We start from the raw sequence: 23,189 nt of genomic DNA, 5'->3' as shown, positions 1-23,189 counted from the left end.
TAAGCACCAGGCTGACATCACCAGGTGTGCTCTCAGCTGATAAGAGTCATTCTAGAAGCTCATCAGGTCACCAGGTCAGCAAGGTCCCAGAAATTTGAACCCCTGGAAAATGAAGCCCAAAATGATGCCTCCATTGCAATCACAGTAATAATAATAATAATAATGATGGGACGCCGCTTGACTGAAGGTGCTGCTGGCTGCGTTTTTGTAACAGCTACAGAGAGCTGAGGAGGAATGACCTGCATCTTTAACAGTTTCTGCTCTTAAAAGTGATCTCAGAGGAAAATAAGTCAGTCGATAAAAGGCTGGGTTCTAATTACACCCACGCGTAGTTCGTAATTATGCGAACCTGACATGAAAGCGATCAGACGACAGATTGGCTCTTTTAAAGAAAATCACATCGGATCAATTGACTCTGCAGCACTTCTGACTCGGCCATCTGTGGCTGTGACAGACAAAGCTACGCTCAGCCGCCGAGAGCGAATTTTAAAGTGAATTTGTCCATTTGAATGATGGAACGCAGAGACGGCAGCCTTCAGCTGCAACCTCGCAGCTCCAGGACAGAAGTTAGAAAAGCGGCAGGAAGGATGGAAAAAACTTAAAGAAGTCACGGGTCATGTTCAGGGAATATCTCCTGATACACAGATCTGCTGTTTGTTCTTCCGCCAGCTTTCAACTTTTTAAAGCACTTCTGGAGACGAGCTGACCTCAGAGCTCTGTTCTGCCTGTGCACGAGCACAGATAGAACACAGCTTTGTTTTTTTTAAATATGCAGCATAGGTCCGATGTCAAACGTTTTACACCTAAAAACACAAAATGCTTTTGACACGATTATAGATGACGCTGATGCTCTGACATAGTTCAGTGATGCTGTATACGCTTCCACCTACAGGAAGACAGGCTGCTTTTCCTTCTTTCTTTACATACAGACTGGATGTAGGTTTTTGCCAAAGATAAGGTACAACATACCCGGATGTTTGTTAACCTCGTTCGTCGCTTATATGCGGCTTTTGATCTGTTGTCAGTGGGAACATCACTCTGAAAGCAAATGAACAAATAAGATCATAAACAGCATCAACAGGCAGAGTGATTCATCACTCCTCTCTCAAATTCACCGCAGGCACTTCTCAACCGAGCTGCAGGTTCTGCTGGAGGGAAATTCAAAGAAGGAATCAAATCTGGAATGAAAAAACAAAAATCTGAACTCTGAATCTCCCCTCCTGCAATCACCGAGAGGATGAAGTGACCCCGGCATAGATGGAGGAAGGCTGAAACAAGGAAGAGGAAAATGGACAATTGATGATGAATAAAACCGAAGTGATGACGGGATGAAAGAGGAGAGATGAGGTGGACGAGAAACTAAAGTCGGTGTAACCACCGGATATACATTGTTCTAAATCTGTGACATGTTCACTGCTTTACTGTTTCTTTTTCTTTGTGAGAAAAATGGAAAAAGAACTGAGGCTATCATCAAAAAGCTCAAACTGGGTGCGAGAAACATTTAAATGAAGCAAAGATAAAAACTGGACTGAATATAAAACATGTTTCAGTTTGGTCTTTTCCAGCCTGGCAGCTCGGTGAAATAAACCTGCTCTGAGCTGAGATTCTTATGAAATCAAAACAAACGAGATTAATATGAAGGAATATTTTTACTGAGGTGAATTAAAAACAGGCTTAAAAACTAAAATATTAAAATGATTCCGTTTGAGTGAAATCTGAGGCTGTCTGCACTCATGGATTTCATTTAAATTCCAGATCAACTTAGTAGAAATAAAAAGATCAATCTCAAATTTTCAGGAAGAAATCCTTGGGGGGAAAATTTTCAAACGTAAAAAACCCGCTAAAATGATAATGGAAGATTAAAACATGAGCCCGGGTCTCACCTCAAACTTTCGCCCCCCCCCCGACTGCGGGTGTGAGAGAGAGGGGGGGGGGGGAGGAGAGACAGCGGTGCCTCCCCCCTCTTTACGCGCGTCAGCTTCCTCTCTGCCTTCAGAAGCTTCTCGGAGGAGCAGCTATTGGAAAACTTTTCCGTCTCTCTGGTCGTTGGTGCCGGTGTGGACCCCCCTACGCCCACACACCCCAACACCGTCACACACACACACACCCCTGCTGTCTCTGCGGCTTTACGCGCGAGCTTCCCTTTGCGCAAAAGCTGTCGACCCTGGCGTGGAGTGCTCCTCCGTGCGCACTCATGGATGACGAGTTCCTCTCGAACCTTCCCGCGGAGGCTCTGAGCCCCAACTCCACGGAGGTACCCGGCCCGTGGTCGTCCGCGGACGGCGCGGAGACCGTACACTTCGTGGTGCGCTGCGTGATGACCTCCGTGTATATTCTGATCATCGTCGTGGGTCTGCTGGGCAACATCACGCTGGTGAAGATCTTCATCACGAACAGCGCCATGAGGAGCGTGCCCAACATCTTCATCTCCAGCCTGGCGGCGGGAGACCTGCTGCTGCTGGTCACCTGCGTGCCCGTGGACGCCTTCCGCTACTTCTCCGAGGAGTGGGTGTTCGGAGAGGCGGCGTGCAAACTCATCCCCGTCATCCAGCTCACCTCGGTCGGGGTGTCGGTGTTCACGCTCACTGCGCTCAGCGCTGACAGGTAGGAGAATCACGGGGGCCAAAATCACAGAGCTACAGTGTGACACCAGAAGTGCCACTCTGGTCCTTCACGGCACTGCGTGAAACTGTTAAACTCAATGATTCAAATTTGAAGCAGTTTTTAGTGTCAAATGAAAAATGAGGAGGTTAAAATGAAAGCACCTGTTACAGCTGATAGTTTTACGGAGCATATAACGCCAGCAGGCTGAGCGGAAGGTGTAGCACGTTATTAAACATGTTCTGTTTCATGCTTGGTCGATATTTCAGAGGTAAGGTCGCACAGTCAGATTGAATCCATCACACTCACGGTTGAAGCTGGCAGAAAAACCACACACTGAACTTTTTAAATGTGATTCACAGGAGATGAAAACTGCCAGATGTGCTGATTGATTTAAAGCATGCGAGCTCTCTCAGACTTTGGCTTCAATGTCCTCACACCCCTGTAAGAACCCTGACAGCCGTCTATCGCCTCGCGGTCATCTCCACTTTTAGGGCGGATCGGTCCGCCGGCTGCTGCAGGACTCTGTGCTCTGACTGTGATCGCACGGATGAGGTGCAGCTCTCCAATGTAACCTGATTAGTGTGCAGCAGCTGAATGAATCTGAAAAAGCATTGCACACTTTCTCATTGTGGGAAAATATTAGTGAGTCATCTAATTAGCCTGCGATGTTCAGCGATGATGTTCTGTGGGAGCAGACGTCATTAGATTAAACTGCTGTAAAATGACTGCATGTGAATGTGCCATTTATCTGGAACTGCAGACAAAGAGCCTCTGGAGCCTTGTGTGCATGAATGTAGCCGCTTTAAGCTGATTTGTGGCACAGCATTGATGAGTGTTAGATAATGTCCGAGAAATGAAGGAAACTCTGAGGATGAGAAAAAGCTTGGCAGGACTGCAGTGGAGAGGCGTGGAAGAGGCGCTCTTAACCTTTTAATGAGTTTTAATGAGTTTCACCCTCAGCGAATGAAACTGTTTGACAAAGTGCAGAAAACCACTGTCAGCAGTTTAAAATCAGACCATCAGAGTTTCTCACTGAGACTTTCAGAAACTCTGAGGTGTTGCAGATAAGCTTGGTGGGTGTGCTTGGCTGACTGGATCAATAATCAGTGACTGCTGTTTGACTTTTAAGGCCAGACGTTTTGTTATCTTTGATAATTCGGTGCTCTTCCTCCTTAAAACTCACAGTAATTGTGGTTTTACTGTAGAGCTGAATGTGACACAGACTCAGAGCAGCAGGTTCTCTCTCCAAGTTCCATCTCGTGACCTTGGCGTGTTGGAGATGTGGCATCGACCCACGTTAAGTCTCTCTCCAGACATTACAGGCAGCTCATGACTGATGCGGCTTCAGCGTTTAAAACCTGCAGTCTGGACCAGACTGAAGACATGTTGGTGGTTACTTATGTTTCTTTATATTAATTTAATATTATTACAAGATAATGATGAGATGAATACTTGGCTGCCTCAGAATCAGTTTCATATCATTCAGTGTTTTCTTGAACTCATTCATTTTCTGCATGTTTCCATCTCCACTGTTGCACTCTGAGCTCCTTTCCCCTTTAATTTCTTTTCACCTTCATTTCTTTACTCCCTCTGTGGAATTAACCCAGCAGACTCAGACTCTGTGGGGTTTGTTGTAATTGAGTCAGACTTGTTTTTAGGAAGTGTGGACGTTTCTGGGAGAGCCTTAGCTGTCAGTTCATCCAGTGTTTTTGAGTTTTTGGGCCTTCTCGTTGGGTCGTTTAAATTTCCTATAGGAATCCGAGTTTGTTTAATGCTTAGAGTTTAATTCTTGATTTTTCCCTGTTTAGTTATCACACTTCCTGTTTTACTTTAGTTTTGCTTCGGCTCGTCTTCTGTGATTCAGTTCAGCTGTGTTTCGTTTTTCCACTAGTCTCCACTTCCCTGATTGGCCCTCTGTGTGTACACAGTCGCTGGCTGTTCTCCTGGTTTCCAGCCCTCATGTATTTTCAAGTTTAAGGTTTTAATTTACAGTTTTTGAACTTTATGTTTGACTGTTTGGATATTTTAAAAATTCATTTACTGACTTGCTTTAAGTTAACCTGTTTGCCTGCCCGAGAGTCTGCATTTGGTCCTTCTCTCTGCAAAACGTGATGTGACTGATATATTAATAGTGATGATATTGGCTGATATTAACTGTTTGCAGACACTACATTGATAATTGCTGATAAGCGACAGTAAAAAAGTAAAGAAGAGATGCTGAAACATCCTTCAGCCATGACGCTGGCGTTTCCTAAAATGCTTGAGACACGACTGTGGAGTGGGTGTGGTCTCTGGCCAGCTGCAGAGGAGGGGTGACGCAGTGAGCTCCCGGGGCGGTGCAGGGGCGGGGTGAACAGGTGTGCTGGGGATCTGTCAGTGATTGTCTCTCTTTATATGTTGGCAGTGACAGTCGGAGGAGGAGAGCGGACGTGACAGCAGTGAGACAGAGCGGGAGTGTCTGTGTCCCAGTACAAAACCACAGTATTAAATAAAAGTTCTGCTGTCGTAATATTCGCTCCGGCTTATGTTTCTTGGGTCCAACATTACAACGACCAAAACACTGACCTTAAACTGGATTAATAAATTTTCTCATAAATAACCACACATAACAAATGTGAAGGAAATCTTTTGGTTGACATATTTGACTTTCGTGGGCAATCGTGGTTCAGGGGGTTGGGAAGCTCATTTTGTCATCGGAAGGTTGCTGGTTCGATCCTCATCTCTGTCTGTCTGTCTTGGTTGTTGTGTCCTTGGGTAAGACGCTTCACCTACTGGTGTTGACCAGAGGGGCCGATGGTGCGACATGGCAGCCTCGCTTCTGTCAGTCTGCCCCAGGGCAGCTGTGGCCACAACTGTAGCTTGCCTCCACCAGTGTGTGAATGAATGGTGGAATTATAATGTAAAGTGCTTTCAGGGTCTTGAAAAGTGCTAACAAATGCAATCCATTATTATTATTAAATCAGCCAGTACCTTCAGACTCAGCTGGGCTATACGTTTTTGTGTATTCTTGATGGTTTGCTATACGATAAGGACTCTGGGATGTTTGGGCAGTCTTCAGCTGCTGGCAGAGCTGGCTCAGATCACAGTGAAGCTTACAGCAGTGAGGATCCACACACACAGAAACAGCTCTGCCCCTCACAGTGGTTCATTCTGGACATTAAATATGAATGACCACTGACACGTTTAAGGTCCGAGCCCAGCCTGTTATTCAGGTCTATGCACAGGTGTGTGTGGGTTGTACATGTTTAGTGTGATTTATAAGAAGGAGGAGAGACAGGGATGAGCAGCAGCTGACAAGAAGGAATCAGAAAAGTCTGGTTAAAAAGCTGAATGTGGTGGAAAGATGAGGTGAGAGAGAGCGTAGAAGGAAATGAGATTGAGGTCATCAGAAACAGCCAGAGTGTGGGTTTATTCCCACACATATTCCCACTCGACATAATGCACATTTACACCACGTTGAACATTTCTTATGTTCGCCATTCATAAAAATTTAACCAGCAAAGGTTAAGTGCATTGTGCCGCATTAAATTTTAATCAGGTAACAACACGACATAGAGCCAGAGCGCACAGCGTCTGTCATGTGGAGCGATTTCATGTAAGATGTCAGGCTTCACGCTGAGATGTTTGGAAGTATTGTGGGTTCAAGCACAAGCTGTAAGTGTGGGTTTAGTTAACAGGTTAACAACACAACCCACCAGCTTCATCCGTCCTGCAGGTGGAGTCATGGAATGGTTTGCATCAGGACCATCAGGAGCAGCAGCAACATTACTGCTGGACTGAGATCGGTGAGTGTGGAGAACACCAGAGTGCCGCGAACTCATCTCCGTGTTCAGGAAACCCGTTTGAGATGATCTGCAACACGATGTGTTATACTGCAGGAAGCAGCCATCACTGTGGTCATACAGGGAGGGGCGTGGTGACTGACAACACTCAGGCGGGCGGTGGTGTTTAAATGATGCTCAGCTGTAAAAGTCTCAGTGACTCCATCACACCACCATCAGCCGGAACGACCGATCCAAGGCAGAATGGATCCACACTGTTTACACCTGACCCCACCTTCCGATCACGACAGCAGAAATGGAGGCTCATCAGACCAACATTACTCCGGTCTTGTGTTGTTCAGTTTGCTGCTCTTAGGTGACAGCAGTGACACCTGGTGTGGTCTTCTGCCGCTTTGACGTCTGACATGTTGTGCATTCACAGATGCCCTTCTGCATACGTTGGTCTTAACAAGTGTTTTTGAGTTCCCTCTTCCTTCCTATCAGCTCGCAGCAGTCTGGCCATTCTCATCCAACCTTAGACTTCAGTTCCTCTTTTTTCCTCTTTCTGCTGCTGGGTCTGAACAGGTCACCTGTATGTGCCAGAATATACTGATTTGCTGCCATCCTATTGGCTGATTAGATATTTGCACTAATGAGCAGGTGAACAGGTGTAGGTAATGAAGCGTATAAAGGCTGTGTTACATGGGTGGAGGTAGGGCAGGTGGAGGCTAGGGTTCAGGTGTGTTGGAGTTGGCTGTCACAGTGTGCAGAGGCAAATTGTGTGGAGTGCGAATAGTGGACCCAGGTGCAGACAAACCAAAGCATAGAAACAAACTTAATGGGAACTAATGGGAACTCAAAACAAGCCGTTTATTGTAGGCTGGACAAAGGTACAAAGCAAAAGGCAAAGGCAAGACTAACAATAAACTAAACTGGGTGAGCTAAATAAAAAAAACCAAAACAAGAACATGGACCTAGAACCTGATATGAGAAAACTGAACCATAAGGACTTCACATGAATTCATGACCTGGAAACGAAGCAGACAATCTGACAAGAAATGACTGAAAACACACAGACTAAATACACACAGGAGGTGATCAGGGGAAGTGGAAACACATGGGGAAACAGCTGAGGCTAATCTGACATAACGAGACAAAGGAAGCAAAGCTGACTACACTGACACAGGACACAGACTTTCAAAAAACAGCATGGAACGATGTAGGCATGATAACACAAGCTGGAAGAAAAGAAACATGACAGACTAACGAAGAAGACCTAAGTGAAGGATAACTAGACTAGACTTAAGGCAACCAAATGTTAATCCTATTACTTACCGTATTTCAAGGAATAACTTAAGAACTCAAAATGTAAACTGAAAACGCTGGGTCAGAGTCCCAGGATTATGACAGTGTGTTTGCTTTGTGTTGGGAAAACTGGGTCAGCTGCAGGAACAGATTATGGTTTGGGGTCAAACACTCTTTGGCTCACTGGAAGAGCCGGGAGTGAATGGTGATCAGGTACTGAAGGTTTGGACAAACTCATGCCACAGGAATGAAAACAGGCTCTTGAGATCTAGACTGGAAAATCTGCTGAGAGCTACAGTTTACTTGGATTCCATAAAATAAACGTAAAAATCTGCTGTCACATAAGCAGGAGCACTGCTTTTAAGAGAAGAAGAAGAAGAATAGCTCTTTATTGTCATTGTTACAAAAACAATGAAAGGCAGTTTGGCATCTCTCCATGTGTCTGAAGTACACAGTCGCATAAGTATTTACACAATAACACAGGCAAATTTACATTTACACAAGAAAGATATGTACAAGTTATACATACACCTGAATACATACGGATACGCCCATGCATACATACACGCACATACATACATATATGCATGCGTACATACGTACACACACATATTTCCACATACACGCTTACACACACACATACATGCCATTCGAGGAGCAGGTGCACTGTGAGGTGCAGTGTGATCAGTGATATTGCACATCGAGTGTGTGTGTGGGGGGTGATATTGCACATTGAGGCGGGGGGGAGGGGGGTGCTGTTGCAACTATAATAAATACAGTTTAAAGAGGTAGGGATGTTGGTTGCATTAAAGTATACATAGAAATACAGTTTATAAATAAAGTGTAATGTCCATGTGTGTTGGCAGTGCAGTTGAGGGTGGAGGTAGGGCAGTTGAGGGTGGAGGTAGGGCAGTTGAACCAGAGTGTGGTGCAACAGTAAGTCAGAAGGCTCTCGATGGTGGAGTGGTAGAAGTTTACTAGCAGTCTCTGGGGTAACTGGGCCTGACGCAGTTTCCTGAGAAAGTACAGCCTTTGTTGTGCTGTCCCTACCTGGTGGGAAATGTTTGTGGACCAGGTAACGTCGGCCGAGATGTGGACTCCGAGGAACTTAAAGTTTTCTAGAGTGCTCAGATCGCTTTGTTCTTCTAAAGTCCTTGGTCTTGGCTGTATTCAGATGCAGGTTGTTGTTTTCACACCATTGCTTCAGATGCTGAACCTCCTCTCTGTAGGCTGATTCATTGTTGTTGTCAAACACTCATGGGTGAAAAGTGCGTATAAGAGGGGACTGAGGACACACCCCTGTGGGACACCTACGTGCAGAGTGAGGGTGGAGGAGGTGTGCGCTCCCATTCTGACGTCCTGGGGTCTGTTGCTCAGTAAGTCCAAGTCCAGCTGCACAGTGAGCTGCTGAGTCCTAAGTTGCTTAGTTTATTAACCAGTTTGTGGGATTGAACTGTATTGAAGGCAGAGCTGAAATCCACAAATAGCATTCTCACATAGGTGTTACTACTGTCTAGATGTGTGAGGGTTGAGTGAAGAGCTGTTATTATGGCATCCTCTGTCGACCTGTTTGCCCTGTATGCAAACTATAGATCGAGGTTTGCAGGGATGGCAGCTTTAATGTGTGTCATGATGAGTTGCTTTAAAGCCCGGCTGTCAGCAGCGCTGCAGTGTGATGAGATATTAGACAAATGCAAACAGCTGAGCAAACAGAGCTGGCCTTCTGAAGTTCTCAAAAGCATTTCCATTTTCATCGATAAATACTTCAGCAGTAGCTACTACACCACCTCCTCTCCCTGTAAATCCTGTCGTGGCTGTCCTCTGACGGGTGGAGCTATGCGGCTGCTGTCCCTGCGCTTCAGAGGGGAACAACTTTTTAATTTATGCTCTCAGCGACGTATATGTGTGTGTGTGCATGTGTGTGTGTGTGTGTATGCAGGCTCCAACACTGCTTCCTTTCACCGTGAAACATGTTATTTCCTTTCCGCTCGTCATCTCATTACTCCTGCCCAGCGATCACTCCGAGCCTGAACAACGCAGAGAAACCAATCTGATGATGCATGAAACACTCCTTTAATTATCTCCTAACGGCCTAATTCTCTGTGAAATCTTCTGCCCTCTGACTAACTTCAACCCGCCGTGATGAGATAAAGCAGAGAGTTATCTGTGCTTTGAATCCAAGGTCAGCTCCGTCTGGAAACAAACAAGAAAACGCCAGAACCACGATGCGTTTGGGGACGTAAACCAAAGCTGACAGCCACATCTCCCTGCGGGCGCAACAGGGACTAATGGGCTTCTGAAGTGAAATTCAATTTGCCCACGACATTTATAAACCACATAAAGCAGCGTAACATCCAATAAAGTGTATGAGCTGGACCGCAGGCAGGTATGAGAGAAGCTTGGATTTTCAGATAAGTGCGAATAAAGTTAAAATGTAGTCTTAGATCGATACAACAAGCAGGATCTTGCTCTGTAGAGCTTGGCACGTGAACTCCTCTAAAATCCAGTAAACCCACATTTCCAGTTGTCTGAGAACTGGCAGACTGATAAAAGGCTTTTGATATTGAATGACGTTCATCAGTCTTGCAGTGGTCATCACTCTGCTGATCAGAGTTCGTCTAGTGGACAAACTCGTACTTGTTGTTTCATTTGGGACCTGTGAGAGTTTATCAATTCTCATTCACACCTATCACCTTTTTAATCACACTGCACCTCGCCAAGGTGCTCATTTTACAGACCTTTCAAGTCCATTTTTGGGGGGTACAGTACTGTGCAAAAGTCTTGAACCACCATGATTTCTTTATATTTTGCAAGAAAAACAGAAACAGGCGCAGCAATTATTGAAACATGGAAACACAACCAATCAGATGCTTTTCACATGTTACTGCATAGTGGATTCAAATCTGATGGTACTTTTCATGTGTTCATGATTCATCAGTTTATCAAAGAGCTCCAACACCACTGACTGACATGCAGCTGAAACCATGACAGGGCCTCCACCTTGTCTCACAGACGGCTGTAGACTCTCACCGTTGGACCTCACTTTAGTTTTAGCCGCCAAAAACCTGTTGTTTGGTCGTTTTTGATTGGATGTGACACAGTAAAAAATGATGAGCTGGGAGTGACAGAGTGCTCTCACTAATGTGATAACCTGCTACATATACTGTGACACTGCAGGGGCTCTTATGAAATAATTGTTTTATGACCCACACCTCTGTCTAAAATCTCACTCTGTGCGGGTGACAGGTTTGAGTCCGGGCATCGCACCTGCTGGATCTTCATTTGGTTTTGAGGTATGTTAAACAGGTTATGAATCGATCATGTGCTTGGTGGTTAAATGTTAATGGAAAGTGTGGGAAATGTATGAATTGATGCTGTGTCATACGTCACACTCTGCGAGCCGTGCACACGAGGCCATCTGTATGTGAAAAAGTGGATTCTTTTTAATCCAGCTTACATTTCACTTGATGAGATGAAGGCAGCGCTGAGCGCTGAGTGAGTCAGAGAGAAAGTGAAAGTGAACAGAGGGAAACACCAGCGTTTGCTTTAGAAGTGGCCGTCAGTCCAAACTGGGATCATAAATTGCCACTTGAACAGATGAATGAAGTCAACTTTCAGCTCAAATATGCTGCTACTTACAACTTATTCTGGTTTTAATTATTCACTGTGAGCTCAGGACAGATGGTTAGTTTTACATCAGCATCCTAATATTCTGCACAGCACTTTTATTTTTCACCACTTTCTTTGCTTTTAGTGTCCAAAATTTACTCTGAGACATTAAAAAGTTTCATTCGAAGCCGTGAGGCGGTGTCACAGTTCTGCAGAACTGTGACTTGCTTTTGCTCTAGCATCACCGTTAGAACTTTTTCTATCAGCCTCGGCTGATTTACTGCCACTTAACTAATGATAGATTTAGATACACAAAAGCAGCATCGAGGTCGACAGTAAGCACGTTCAGGCCCTCATTCACAGACAGTTAGTGCCTCTTTAACCAAGCATGACTGATCTTTGCAGGGGTGTTTTCAGGATCTTAGGTTTATGCATATAATGCAATTGGTCTGACACTTAAACATGCAGGGTGGTGTTAAATAATTTAAATCAAATCACCATGTTCTCCCAAACATAACCAATAGATGAAAAGAGAAACATGGAAGGAAGAAAACAAACTGCATGAGGTGAGCCATAGTCTTCTGGTTCACCCTGTGATGCATCCATCATTCCAGTCCCACTGAAATGAGGTGCATCACAAGTCATTTAAAAAGCTTTAATGGTAAACTAGTCTCTCAGGGAAATCTAGGAAAATATTTCTGTGCTCTTCATCAGCATCATGAGCTTGACTTGCAGTTTCAGCAACCTGTGTTTTAACTGCTATGCATTTGGTCTGATCACGCTGTGTGTGCATATGTGATGCTTTTAAAGACCCGAGCCAACAGCAGAAACTGAAGCACAAACAGAAATACTTCTGCTCTGATTGAAGGTCACGGATCTCGAGTGCATGCGTGTCTGTGTGTGCTTGTCTTGTACAGTCAAGGTAAAGGTCAGTACTTTATGTGAAATGCATGGGACCAGATCAAGTCTGCAGAATGGTAATGCAGCTGGAATCCTCTTTAAATCCATTTGACCTTTGCATGCAAACTCAGAAGAAGAAAGGAAACAGGAGCAGATGTACATTAATACAGCATCAGGCTGTCGGAGGAGGTCTGTCTTCACTCTCTGTTTATCTGTTGACTTTGGTGTTTGCATGTTTTGTGGATCCATCCAACATTAATAATCAAAAGGAAAGAAAAGGATTTCCAACACCTTGCTTCAGCCTCTGTTTTTTTCTGTGTAAACTTTGGTAAATGTTTCTGAAGCTGTGCTCATGCTTTCCCAAAGGTACCTGAAGCTATCCACACAGCTGTTCCCGATATCTGCAGGATATCTACAGATGTCTACAGAAGCGTGCAGGAGGCCAAATATGCACGAGTCAAGGAAGACTGAGATCTTGTTGCACTGTTCATTGAGTATCACAGGCCTCAGTCACACAGGCAAGGAGACCTATCTGTCTCGAACCATCGACTGTAATGGAAAGACGCGTGTTTGCCTGACTATCCTGCAGTCGTTGTATGAAACTGGTTGCAAAGAGGCATGCACTGCTACACTGGAAGCCTACCTGTGACTGCTGCCATCCCTAACAGATTGCTATAACTGCCAGACTTTCTGTAGGCCTTCGTGACTGAGGCACTGAATGGTGATTATACTCTGTTGTAGATGCAGACAGTTCACCTGAGGAGCAGAGCTGCTCTCTGGACAAGTCTGTGTAGCTGCAAAAAACTGATAGGCACGTGGACATCCACTCGTTGTTTGATGATGACCTCAGCAGACCCAAAGATGCAACTACCTGATTGTACCTTCATCCTACTATGGTTTATGGGTTTGTACCATCTATCACACCAGCATTGTACACTTTAGAGGGACTGCTTAACTACTTAACGAACTTATCACGTTTTTTTTAATTCAACCTAAATATAGAAGCAATAATGGTGATAAAATCGAATTTCCCAGAGGAACCCACCCGAGGGATTAATAAAGTTCTATCTTATCTTATCTTATCTTAAAATAAGTAAAATCTATAATTTGGCTATACACAGACTCCAGTTACTGCACTTTAAATCTAAAAGTAATGGCATAAATAATGTGGTCCAATAATAATAATCCATCCATCCATCCATCCATCCATCCATCCATCCATCCATCCATCCATCCGTCCAATAATAAGCTCTATGAGGTCCATTTGTGTAGAATTTGCCTATAGGGACAGAGTGAAGCAGACGGCAGATTTTATATGAAATCTATGAATATTTTAGGTCCTAGAAATGGTTGTCATGCAGTATGGGTGTTTTCTGATGTGATTAATAATTTCCTAAAACGCGTGGGTACAAAAATGGTTTAGTTTAGGTTTGGAGAATGTGGTGATCATCTCACTGACCACAGATCGCTCTGTTTTGGATATTCTCTTTAAAAAACTGTTGAAACAACTGAAGGTGACTTGGACTAAATGAATGAATAATTTCCTTCGATGACGTGAAAGGAAGCCTCTGTAATCAGAAGCCCTGCAGGGGCTCCTGTTCCCGTTTATTTACCAGCAGACGTGGTCGTCGTCCCTCTGAAACACCATGATATCAGCATGTTAACTGGAAACTCATTTCCTGATCGCACAGCTGCGAGTAGCGATCCAGCTGTGTGTCTGACCCTGATGGCCTCTAATGAGCCCCTAACGAGCCTAAAGGCCACTAACGAGCTCATAATGGCTCCTAACTCGCCTGAAGGTCCTTGAAGAGGATAACAAGCCTAATGCATAATTAGCATGGTGATTGGAGTGGCTATTGGAGCCTAGATCGTTTCCCGTCAAGATGATGCACAGAAGTACCCCCTTCAATCCTCAAACCTATGAGGCGATCGGTGCCGGGGGCCCAAACTCTTCAACAGAAAGCTGGTCAGAGGCTGTAAAGCTCTGAACATCGCAGTATGTGAGAACACATTAAAAACTAGTTGTTTTTTTTCCCTCAGCCTGTCTGTTGCCAACACTCAGAGGCAGAAACCTTTGCTGGTTTTAGGTCCTCATTATCAGGCAACCTTTCATTTAGCATGGACGATTGAAGAAATGTCAAGGCTTCACCGAGCAGCCATCCACAGAGCTCTGTGTACATCCAACCCTACCAAACGTCCATGCACTCCTGCAGGAACGTCTTTGACATCTGACTGGTTTACAGAGCTCTCAGGGTCCCCCCCCCTTTAGCACATAAATGTGAAGTTCTGTGGTGGATTTTGGAGAAACTATACCATGTGTCAGCTGGAAATGCAGAGTGTGCATGCATAATAGTTCACAGGTGTTCACCTGGCAGGTCAGCCTCCTCATTTTTTGTCATGTACACAAGCAAATTCCATAACGTTGGAACTAGAAATCCTCTGAGTGGGAAAAAAAAAGTTTTTTTCAGGTCTGACCCTCATAAAAAATGGAGAGATCGCTGACCTTCAGCAGGACAGCCATGACAGAATATTAGACTTGATGTTTAGCTGTGTTTTCAAATGCACACAGGGAGCTGGATTTCATGCATTTATGAAGTTTTATATAAGAAACTGAACCTCAGAGGAAATCCATCTGTGAGCAGAAACAATGAACTCCCATAGCCATTGAATCTAATGCTGAATGTAATGGTAAAAACTACCCCGCCCCTTTCTAAACAGTGAACACTGGGGGGGGGGGGGGGAATGGGGTGCTAGGGCACCGTTTCCTCCCTCCAGGAATTCCTAGCAAGCTTTTGCAGTCTCTCTTTGGTGGTCCTGTAACTTAAACTCAGTACTTAAACCATGATGGGACTAATTAACGTGTAATAACATCAGCCTGATTCAGCACTGAGGGGCAAATGAGGACTGTGTCACGAGGTTTGGCTCCAGTAATGATGCAGTGATAATTACAGCACGAGAAAAAGCTCATCTATGAAAATATTAAGAAAGCTGCTTGAAAACTAACCATGGTGCAGTTTTCCAGTTTGATTCCAGGAGGAATTCTGGATTCCAAAGAATCCTTTATTAGATGCTGTGCAGCCCTTACATAGAGGCGCCATCAATAAACAAGCTTTCGTTTTTGTGTGTAGACAGAAGATGATGGTCTGTGTTTCTTGGTGAGCGCGTGACTCTGAGCTGAAAATAAGGAGCAGCAAATGCAGAAGTCAGGAATCAAATGTCATAGCCTCCTGATAACAGAGAGCAGCCCCTGCAGCCCAGGAGGATGGGTTTGTGTGATCAAGGATTGGCAGGGAAAGAAATCAAAGCTAAGCTGAAGAGGAAGAAAGTATTTCTTTCACCCTTTGTTTGTGGATTTGATTTTTCTTTCAACCGCCTGCCACCGAAGCACCGGCAGCAGGAGTCCTGAAAAGTGGAATTAAAAAACAACAAGAGAAAATCTGCTGATCTGATTTGTGACGTGATCATAAAATCATCTGATGAAGTGGGTCAACAGTATCACGTAACTTATTCTGAAGGGTAAAAGGTCTCAGGAGAGCAAAAGGCTGCTGAAGTGGAGTATTTAAGAAGTGATTAAAGTGATCTTCAGCTTGCAAGAGAAATCTTTTTCTTCCAGCCATTTCACCCAAAAAATACTCTCCCCCCCAAAAAAAAGGAAAAAAAAGAAAATGTAAATAAAATTTTAATTTAAAATGTAAAACTAAAATTTCCTCCTCAGCAGACCTCCTTCCTTGTTGAGTCATTATGAGCAGAAATCCTTTTTTTCTCCTGAATTGTTGTGTTACAGTGGGGCAAAAAAGTATTTAGTCAGCCACCGATTGTGCAAGTTCCCCCACTTAAAATGATGACAGAGGTCAGTAATTTGCACCAGAGGTACACTTCAACTGTGAGAGACAGAATGTGAAAAAAAAATCCATGAATCCACATGGTAGGATTTGTAAAGAATTTATTCGTAAATTAGGGTGGAAAATAAGTATTTGGTCACCTCAAACAAGGAAAATCTCTGGCTCTCACAGACCTGTAACGTCTTCTGTAAGAAGCTTTTCTGTCCCCCACTCGTTACCTGTATGAATGGCACCTGTTTGAACTCATCATCTGTATAAAAGACACCTGTCCACAGCCTCAAACAGTCAGATTCCAAACTCCGCCATGGCCAAGACCAAAGAGCTTTCGAAGCACACCAGGAAAAGTATTGTAGACCTGCACCAGACTGGGAAGAGTGAATCTACAATAGGCAAGCAGCTTGGTGTGAAAAAATCAACTGTGGGAGCAATCATCAGAAAATGGAAGACATACAAGACCACTGATAATCTCCCTCGATCTGGGGCTCCACGCAAGATCTCATCCCGTGGGGTCAAAATGATCATGAGAACGGTGAGCAAAGATCCCAGAACCACACGGGGGGACCTGGTGAATGACCTGCAGAGAGCTGGGACCAAAGTAACAAAGGTCACCATCAGTAACACACTACAACGGCAGGGAATCAAATCCCGCAGTGCCAGACGTGTTCCGCTGCTGAAGCCAGTGCATGTCCAGGCCCGTCTGAAGTTTGCCAGAGAGCACATGGATGATACAGCAGAGGATTGGGAGAATGTCATGTGGTCAGATGAAACCAAAGTAGAACTTTTTGGTATAAACTCAACTCGTCGTGTTTGGAGGAAGAAGAATACTGAGTTGCATCCCAAGAACACCATACCTACTGTGAAGCATGGGGGTGGAAACATCATGCTATGGGGCTGTTTTTCTGCCAAGGGGACAGGACGACTGATCCGTGTTAAGGACAGAATGAATGGGGCCATGTATCGTGAGATTTTGAGCCAAAACCTCCTTCCATCAGTGAGAACTTTGAAGATGAAACGAGGCTGGGTCTTCCAACATGACAATGATCCAAAACACACCGCCCGGGCAACAAAGGAGTGGCTCCGTAAGAAGCATTTGAAAGTCCTGGAGTGGCCAGTCTCCAGACCTCAACCCCATAGAAAATCTGTGGCGGGAGTTGAAAGTCCGTGTTGCTCGGCGACAGCCCCAAAACATCACTGCTCTCGAGAAGATCTGCATGGAGGAATGGGCCAAAATACCAGCTACTGTGTGTGCAAACCTGGTAAAGACCTATAGTAAACGTTTGACCTCTGTTATTGCCAACAAAGGTTATGTTACAAAGTATTGAGTTGTATTTTTGTTATTGACCAAATACTTATTTTCCACCCTGATTTACAAATAAATTCTTTACAAATCCTACCATGTGGATTCATGGATTTTTTTTTCACATTCTGTCTCTCACAGTTGAAGTGTACCTCTGGTGCAAATTACTGACCTCTGTCATCATTTTAGGTGGGGGAACTTGCACAATCGGTGGCTGACTAAATACTTTTTTGCCCCACTGTATATGTAACACATATTTCATTGTCTATCCTTTTTTGCTACTTAGCCTGACCTGTCTCCCCAATGTAAAGTTTGTATATTGTATGTATGGTCGACTAGGTCTGTCATCTCAGTTGCAGGCAACTGCAACCGACAAATAAAGCTTATCCTTATCCATCACTTCACATCCATCCAGAGATGCACGAATGAAAGTCTGACATCTTATTTTTAACCTGCCACCAGGAGGCAGATCACCTACTAATCAGAAGGTTGTTGATTCGATCCCTGGCTGCTCGAGTCTGCGTGCCGTATATCCTTGGGCAAGATACTAACCCCAGGACTAAACTAAAAGCTTAGTCAGTACAACATCTACGCGTGAGCTGCCTTCTTGTTGTGACTCGTGGCTCAGCATACATATCAGTTTGTATACGTATTTGCCTACGCAGGGCACTTTCAAACTTACCCTACCATGCTTGTGTGCAGTTGTCCAAAACCCCAGCAGCCTGTAGCTCAGTGTGGACTACGCTTTGTGCAGCTTAATGCTGACTGGTTGAAAAGTGGGCTGAAACAAGGATGCGAGCAATGGCAGCCCTAAAAAAAGAAAAAAAATGCCTTTAAAATGGAGGACAGATGATCGATTGGGAGCCGAACGGGAGGTTTTAATTCTGTCTGATGTCTTTTTGAACTTCTGAGCAGCTGACAAGGACATGCAGCTTGTGTTGGACCAAAAACCCACAGCTGGTCGACAACTGTGTTGCTGAATAATGACATTTCTGGGGGAGGACCCATGCTGGCTTGACTGATTTATTTTTTAAGGTGTTGCTTTCTTCGCTTCTCTCAAAGGGCCTTTACACTTTTCCCCCTTCTCTCTGAGGCTGCCCGAGTCAAAACAACAATTTATTTATTTTCCAGTCCACGTCTTCAGTCTTCCTCTGCTGACTGTAAAACTATTGACAGTTTTATTTCGGTGTCAGTGAAAGCACCTTTTCTTTAGCTTTGGTCCTTCACAGCACCTCGAACCGCAAAGCCCGAACTGCAGACTGCTCTCACAGAAGCCAGGTCACGCGACTCGCCGCACTAAACTCAACAAGCATTTCCAGTTGTATAAATGTGTCTGAAGAGGATGATTTACTGTTGTGTGAGGACAAATTCACACAGCAGCTGGTCAGTGTATGCAGCCGCAGGATGACTCACGACTGACCAGCATTGTGGTTTTATCAGTGGGGCGGCAAAGTCCAGGAAATTGCCTCCTTCACACGCTGAGAGTGTTGGAGGTATTCTGGGATGCAATTATAGCTTCATAACAAATCCTTAAAAAAAACATAACTTGTGGATGTTCTTGGTGTAGTTGCTGTAGTAACTTGTGTTTTGGTAGGAGGGGCCATGTAAAGGCCATGTATGGATGTCAAGAACTGTTAATGGAACAAAGAACCGTGTATCTGCTGCAGAGACACAGAAGAGCTTCAGGTGACGTTTATGGTCCTCGGTGGTCAGCAGATGAAGTCGTGCGAGAACAAACAGAATGATTTCAAAGTCAAAGCTTGGCGCTCAGAGTCGACCATAATTGTGTTTTTAGTGTCATTCAGGCATGGAAGTGTTCATTTTAAGTCCATCATGCTGCAGACAGAAGGTGTGCTCATCCTGCTGAGAAAGGATCTATTTTTAAAACTTGAACTTTAAGGGAAAGTGTCAAGTCTTCGAAGTCTGGAGCTGTGTGTATCGGTTATATTCAGAGCCAAACATTTCCTCTAAAATCTACTCATGACCCTCAAAGCTTTTAGTTAAGAGATTAAATTATTTTTGTGGGGCATGACTTGAAGAAAAACTGTTTTATCATATGTCTTTGGGGACCATAGGGACTAAGTAAAGCACTATACGAATACAGGCCATTTACCATTTATCATATGTCTGCACTTTGAAAGGGCGCAGATTGGGATTGCTCAGTGTTGTTTAATTAGGAATCTGAAGGTAAGATTAAACGTGCTGGTGTCCTGTGGCTTTGAGATACATTTCTGAGGGGCTTCTGAGAAACAAATCGCAGAGGAGTTGCCTTTTTGTTGAATGTTTGTGACACAACTGCCACAGATGAAAGGAGCAGTCGTCATTGTTTCAGCATGATTATCACCCATATTAACCTAAGAGAAATCTGAAATCATGTCATATATAGCATTATGTCATTTACATGTAATTTTGTGATTATGTATAATTTTCCAGTCTTGCAAGCCCATAATCTTGATTGTGAATAATGACCTCTGGACAGATGAATCATGTGTGTGGTCGCAGTTATAGCAGACATGTTTGGCAGCTGACCCCTTTTTACTTTAACTCCAGCTTCAGAATTGCTATTCTAATCACAGGCATGTGATGTCACAGCATGCATCCAGAGGGAAAAAGACGTTGGGAAAGTACAGACGTAGCTCATCCCACAGTGGGAGAAACAGTAGTGAAGCGTATGTATTCAGTAGATGGATGTCAAATAAAGCACTTTCAACCAGGAGTCAGGGCTTTGGGCCCAAGTGAGACCAACAGTTAGTTATCCATCGTTACCTTTAGAAGTTGTTGACTTCCTTTTCTTCCACTTGTCTCATTCAGGGTCGTGGAAGGGTTGGATACAACCCCAGCTGCCATAGGGCAAGAGGCGGGTTACACCCTGGACAGGTCGTCAGTCTGTCAAAGGGCTAACTCAAAGACAGGCCACCATTCACAGTCTTTTCAAGCTGTTAGCGGATATTTTGTGTTTTTTCTGTCAGAAAACTTCTCCCTCGTGCAGTTGTTTCGCAGCCTCACAGCAGAAAATCTATTCATGCAAGAACCTCGTAGCACCTGCAGTGGTGGAAATGTTCTGGTTTCAAGTTGCTTTGCTCCCTGAGGGACCGAGCTTTGAATTCTCCATCATAACAAAGTGCTTGAAGAAAGTGTGGAGCCATCTCTTCAAAAGCTGAACTAGAAGTATAACATCTTGGTTTTTAACTGACTTTAAAAATTATTAACATATTTTATTCTGAATTTACTGGTATTTAAATAATTTTTAGGTTCTCTTCTAAATTTAGCTAATTTCTAAGAGAATATTTTAAATATATATATTTTAGTCTATTCTTAAAATATTCTTGAGAGCTTGTCAGTGTTTATTTCCTACATTTTTCCTTTCGTATATTCATAACAGGTTTATTTTAATGTGTCCTGTTACTGAATCTGTTCTGAAATAAGACTTAACTGTATGAGTGATAGGGGAAAAGGTAAAACTCTAGAACTGGAGTGCTTTCTCTGGTTAATGACGTTTGGTGACAAACAGCTTTATAAAATAGGAAAAAAAGGTCACATGACTACTCTTATCTAAAACGCTGCAGTCCAAAGTCAGATGATTTTGATTGGCCAGATATCTTAAATATAACCTTTCCCTGCTTCTATCAGCAGTCACATTGGTACTAATGACTGGACTCCACTGGCTCTGGTGACAGCCTTACACGCTCTGGCATGATAGGCTGTCACACATGAAGACTTGAAAATGAGTGGGAGGAGACTTTGACAGATGATGTGACATTCTTCTCTCCTTCTCCATACTTTCTCTGCCCAGTTCATCTTGGTTTCATCTCTCCAAAGATTTTTCTCCCTCCAAGTCCACTCTGGCCTAGGAGGTGCAATGAGATGTTCAGCCTATGTAGCGGCAACAAATAAAAACTTGACAAGATTAGCTTGTCAACATTTTGCTTCGTATGTGCCATCTCCTCTGTTAGTTGTGAGAATGCTAAAATACAGTATCCACGCACAACCGTGGAGATGTTTAGCTGATTACAGAATCCATCTGTGGAGGGAAGGTAGAAATGAGCCAAGTAACAGTCAGCCAGCAAGAGAAAATCTGGCTGCTGGACAGACTTGTTGAAAATCTGTTTGCTTCACAGTGTGATGCACTGAGCGCCTCTCAAGTCATTTCTCAACTTGAAACTGCACCACCACACTGCTCTTACCAACAACAGCTTCCTGACGTAAATGAATGTGAAGCATTGTGTCAATCTCAATAGATTAAAGTTTAGAATAACATGAAGCAGGTATGAATCCAGCAGATGTGATGAATGAAGGGTTTCAGAAGCAGAAGGTCGCTGGTAGCGTGAGAGTCTCTTCAGACTTGTTCTGTATAAACAACTGAGATAAATGCTGAAGGTTCCCACTCAGTTTGTTTTTATCTTCTAAAGCAGAAATTAAATCAGACATTGTTGATATTGTACTCTGCAGTGGAGTTGACTCATAATTACACAACCTGTTTTCCTGGAAATTACATTGTGGTGTTTTGGTCTGTGTTTGAGGGACACATAACTGCTCTCTGGAGATTTTTCAAAAAGTTTATTCCAAAAGGTTTCAGTAAGTTAACAAACACAGTTCTCACTACAGTTGCTTTATTGGTGTCTTGTTCTCTGACATTTTAGACGTTGATGGGGTTTCTTTACTTGAATGACTGAGCATGCAACAGTCAATCCTTCTTTAAAGGTTTAGGAAAAGATGATTTACCACTAAAAGCTCTGTTTTATTGGTTTTATGGACGATGACCCCTGTCAGAGGATAACCTAGAAAAATATGTAGTCCAGCCACTAAATATACTTATTTTTAATTAGAGTGATCTGATCCCAACAAACTAAATCTGCAGAAGCACGGCAGTTTTGGTGGGATGTGTTAATAGAGAGAGGAAATGAAACAAATAAACTATGTTAAAACACTGCACTGATAATGAAGCCACTCTTCTGTCTGGTAATTATCTTTTTGCATCAGCATGGATATATCCATAGATCTTCACATCTCTTTGAGTCACAGTATACTTGTGAGACTCAGGTGAAACTATCATATTCTCCTCTGCATGAAACTGAAAAATAACACCAGCAGAAACTCTGAGAATCATCTTTAGCTGAGTTGAACTTTGCTGCAGGTGACCTGTGATGACAGCTTCTGTTGTTCACAGTCACTGGATAAAAGCCAGACTTTAGAAAAGCATCTGTCCTGCTGGGATGATGTTGTGAATTGCAGGTTGAGGGCCCAAACTCAGGACTCTAAAAGTCAGGCAGAAAGTAACAAAAAATGGACCTTTTATTAAGTTGATGGAAAGTCAAGCAACAAGGAAAAATCTAGCATTTCAGTGATTAGCCAGGCCGCCGATGAAGGCAGGTAAACAGATGCTCTGACAAAGAACAAGAAGAGACAGGACTATTTATACACTCTGAGGGCTAATCAGGAGAGTTGAAAACAGCAGGGAAACAAGGGGCAACTGAACACAATCAAGGAAATGAATAGATAGAAAGTAAAAATCAAGACAGGGCATGGGAGAAATTGACAACAAGTAAAAGTAAGTAAAACAGGAAATAAGAGGACCAAACTTAACAAGGACAAGAAAACTCAGACACAATACACAGAGAGCCACGGGAACGCTGGAATAACAACTGAGGACATAGAGCTGTCGCTATAGAGCCAGCATTACTCAAATAATGGTAATTATTCAAGAAACATGAGGTCTTACTCTTGAAAACAGAAATTGAAAAACCTAAATGGAAGCTAATCCTGAAAAGCAGAATAAGGAACAAAATACAAAGACCGTCCCACATGAAGACTTGAAAACGAGTGGGAGGAGACTTCAGAACGGAAATCAAAAACCAAACATGATTAAATTTT

General features: G+C 43.6%; 1 protein-coding gene across 1 annotated transcript in view; it reads left to right on the top strand.

The window, feature by feature from the left end:
* Positions 1–1,949: 1,949 nt before the first annotated feature.
* nmbr (neuromedin B receptor) overlaps positions 1,950–23,189 on the top strand; it is an 82,014-nt gene continuing 60,774 nt past the window's right edge. The window contains exon 1 of the mRNA XM_082507052.1: positions 1,950–2,604. Within this exon, the coding sequence (XP_082363178.1) occupies positions 2,195–2,604 (410 nt within the window). The 5' untranslated portion in view covers positions 1,950–2,194. The remainder of the gene's footprint in view (positions 2,605–23,189) is intronic.

Source organism: Aulonocara stuartgranti (assembly GCF_965226115.1).
Source record: "Aulonocara stuartgranti genome assembly, chromosome: 15".
Taxonomy (NCBI): Eukaryota; Metazoa; Chordata; class Actinopteri; order Cichliformes; family Cichlidae; genus Aulonocara; species Aulonocara stuartgranti.
Note: the sequence above shows the minus strand (reverse complement) of the source record. Positions and strands in the feature narration are given on the sequence as shown.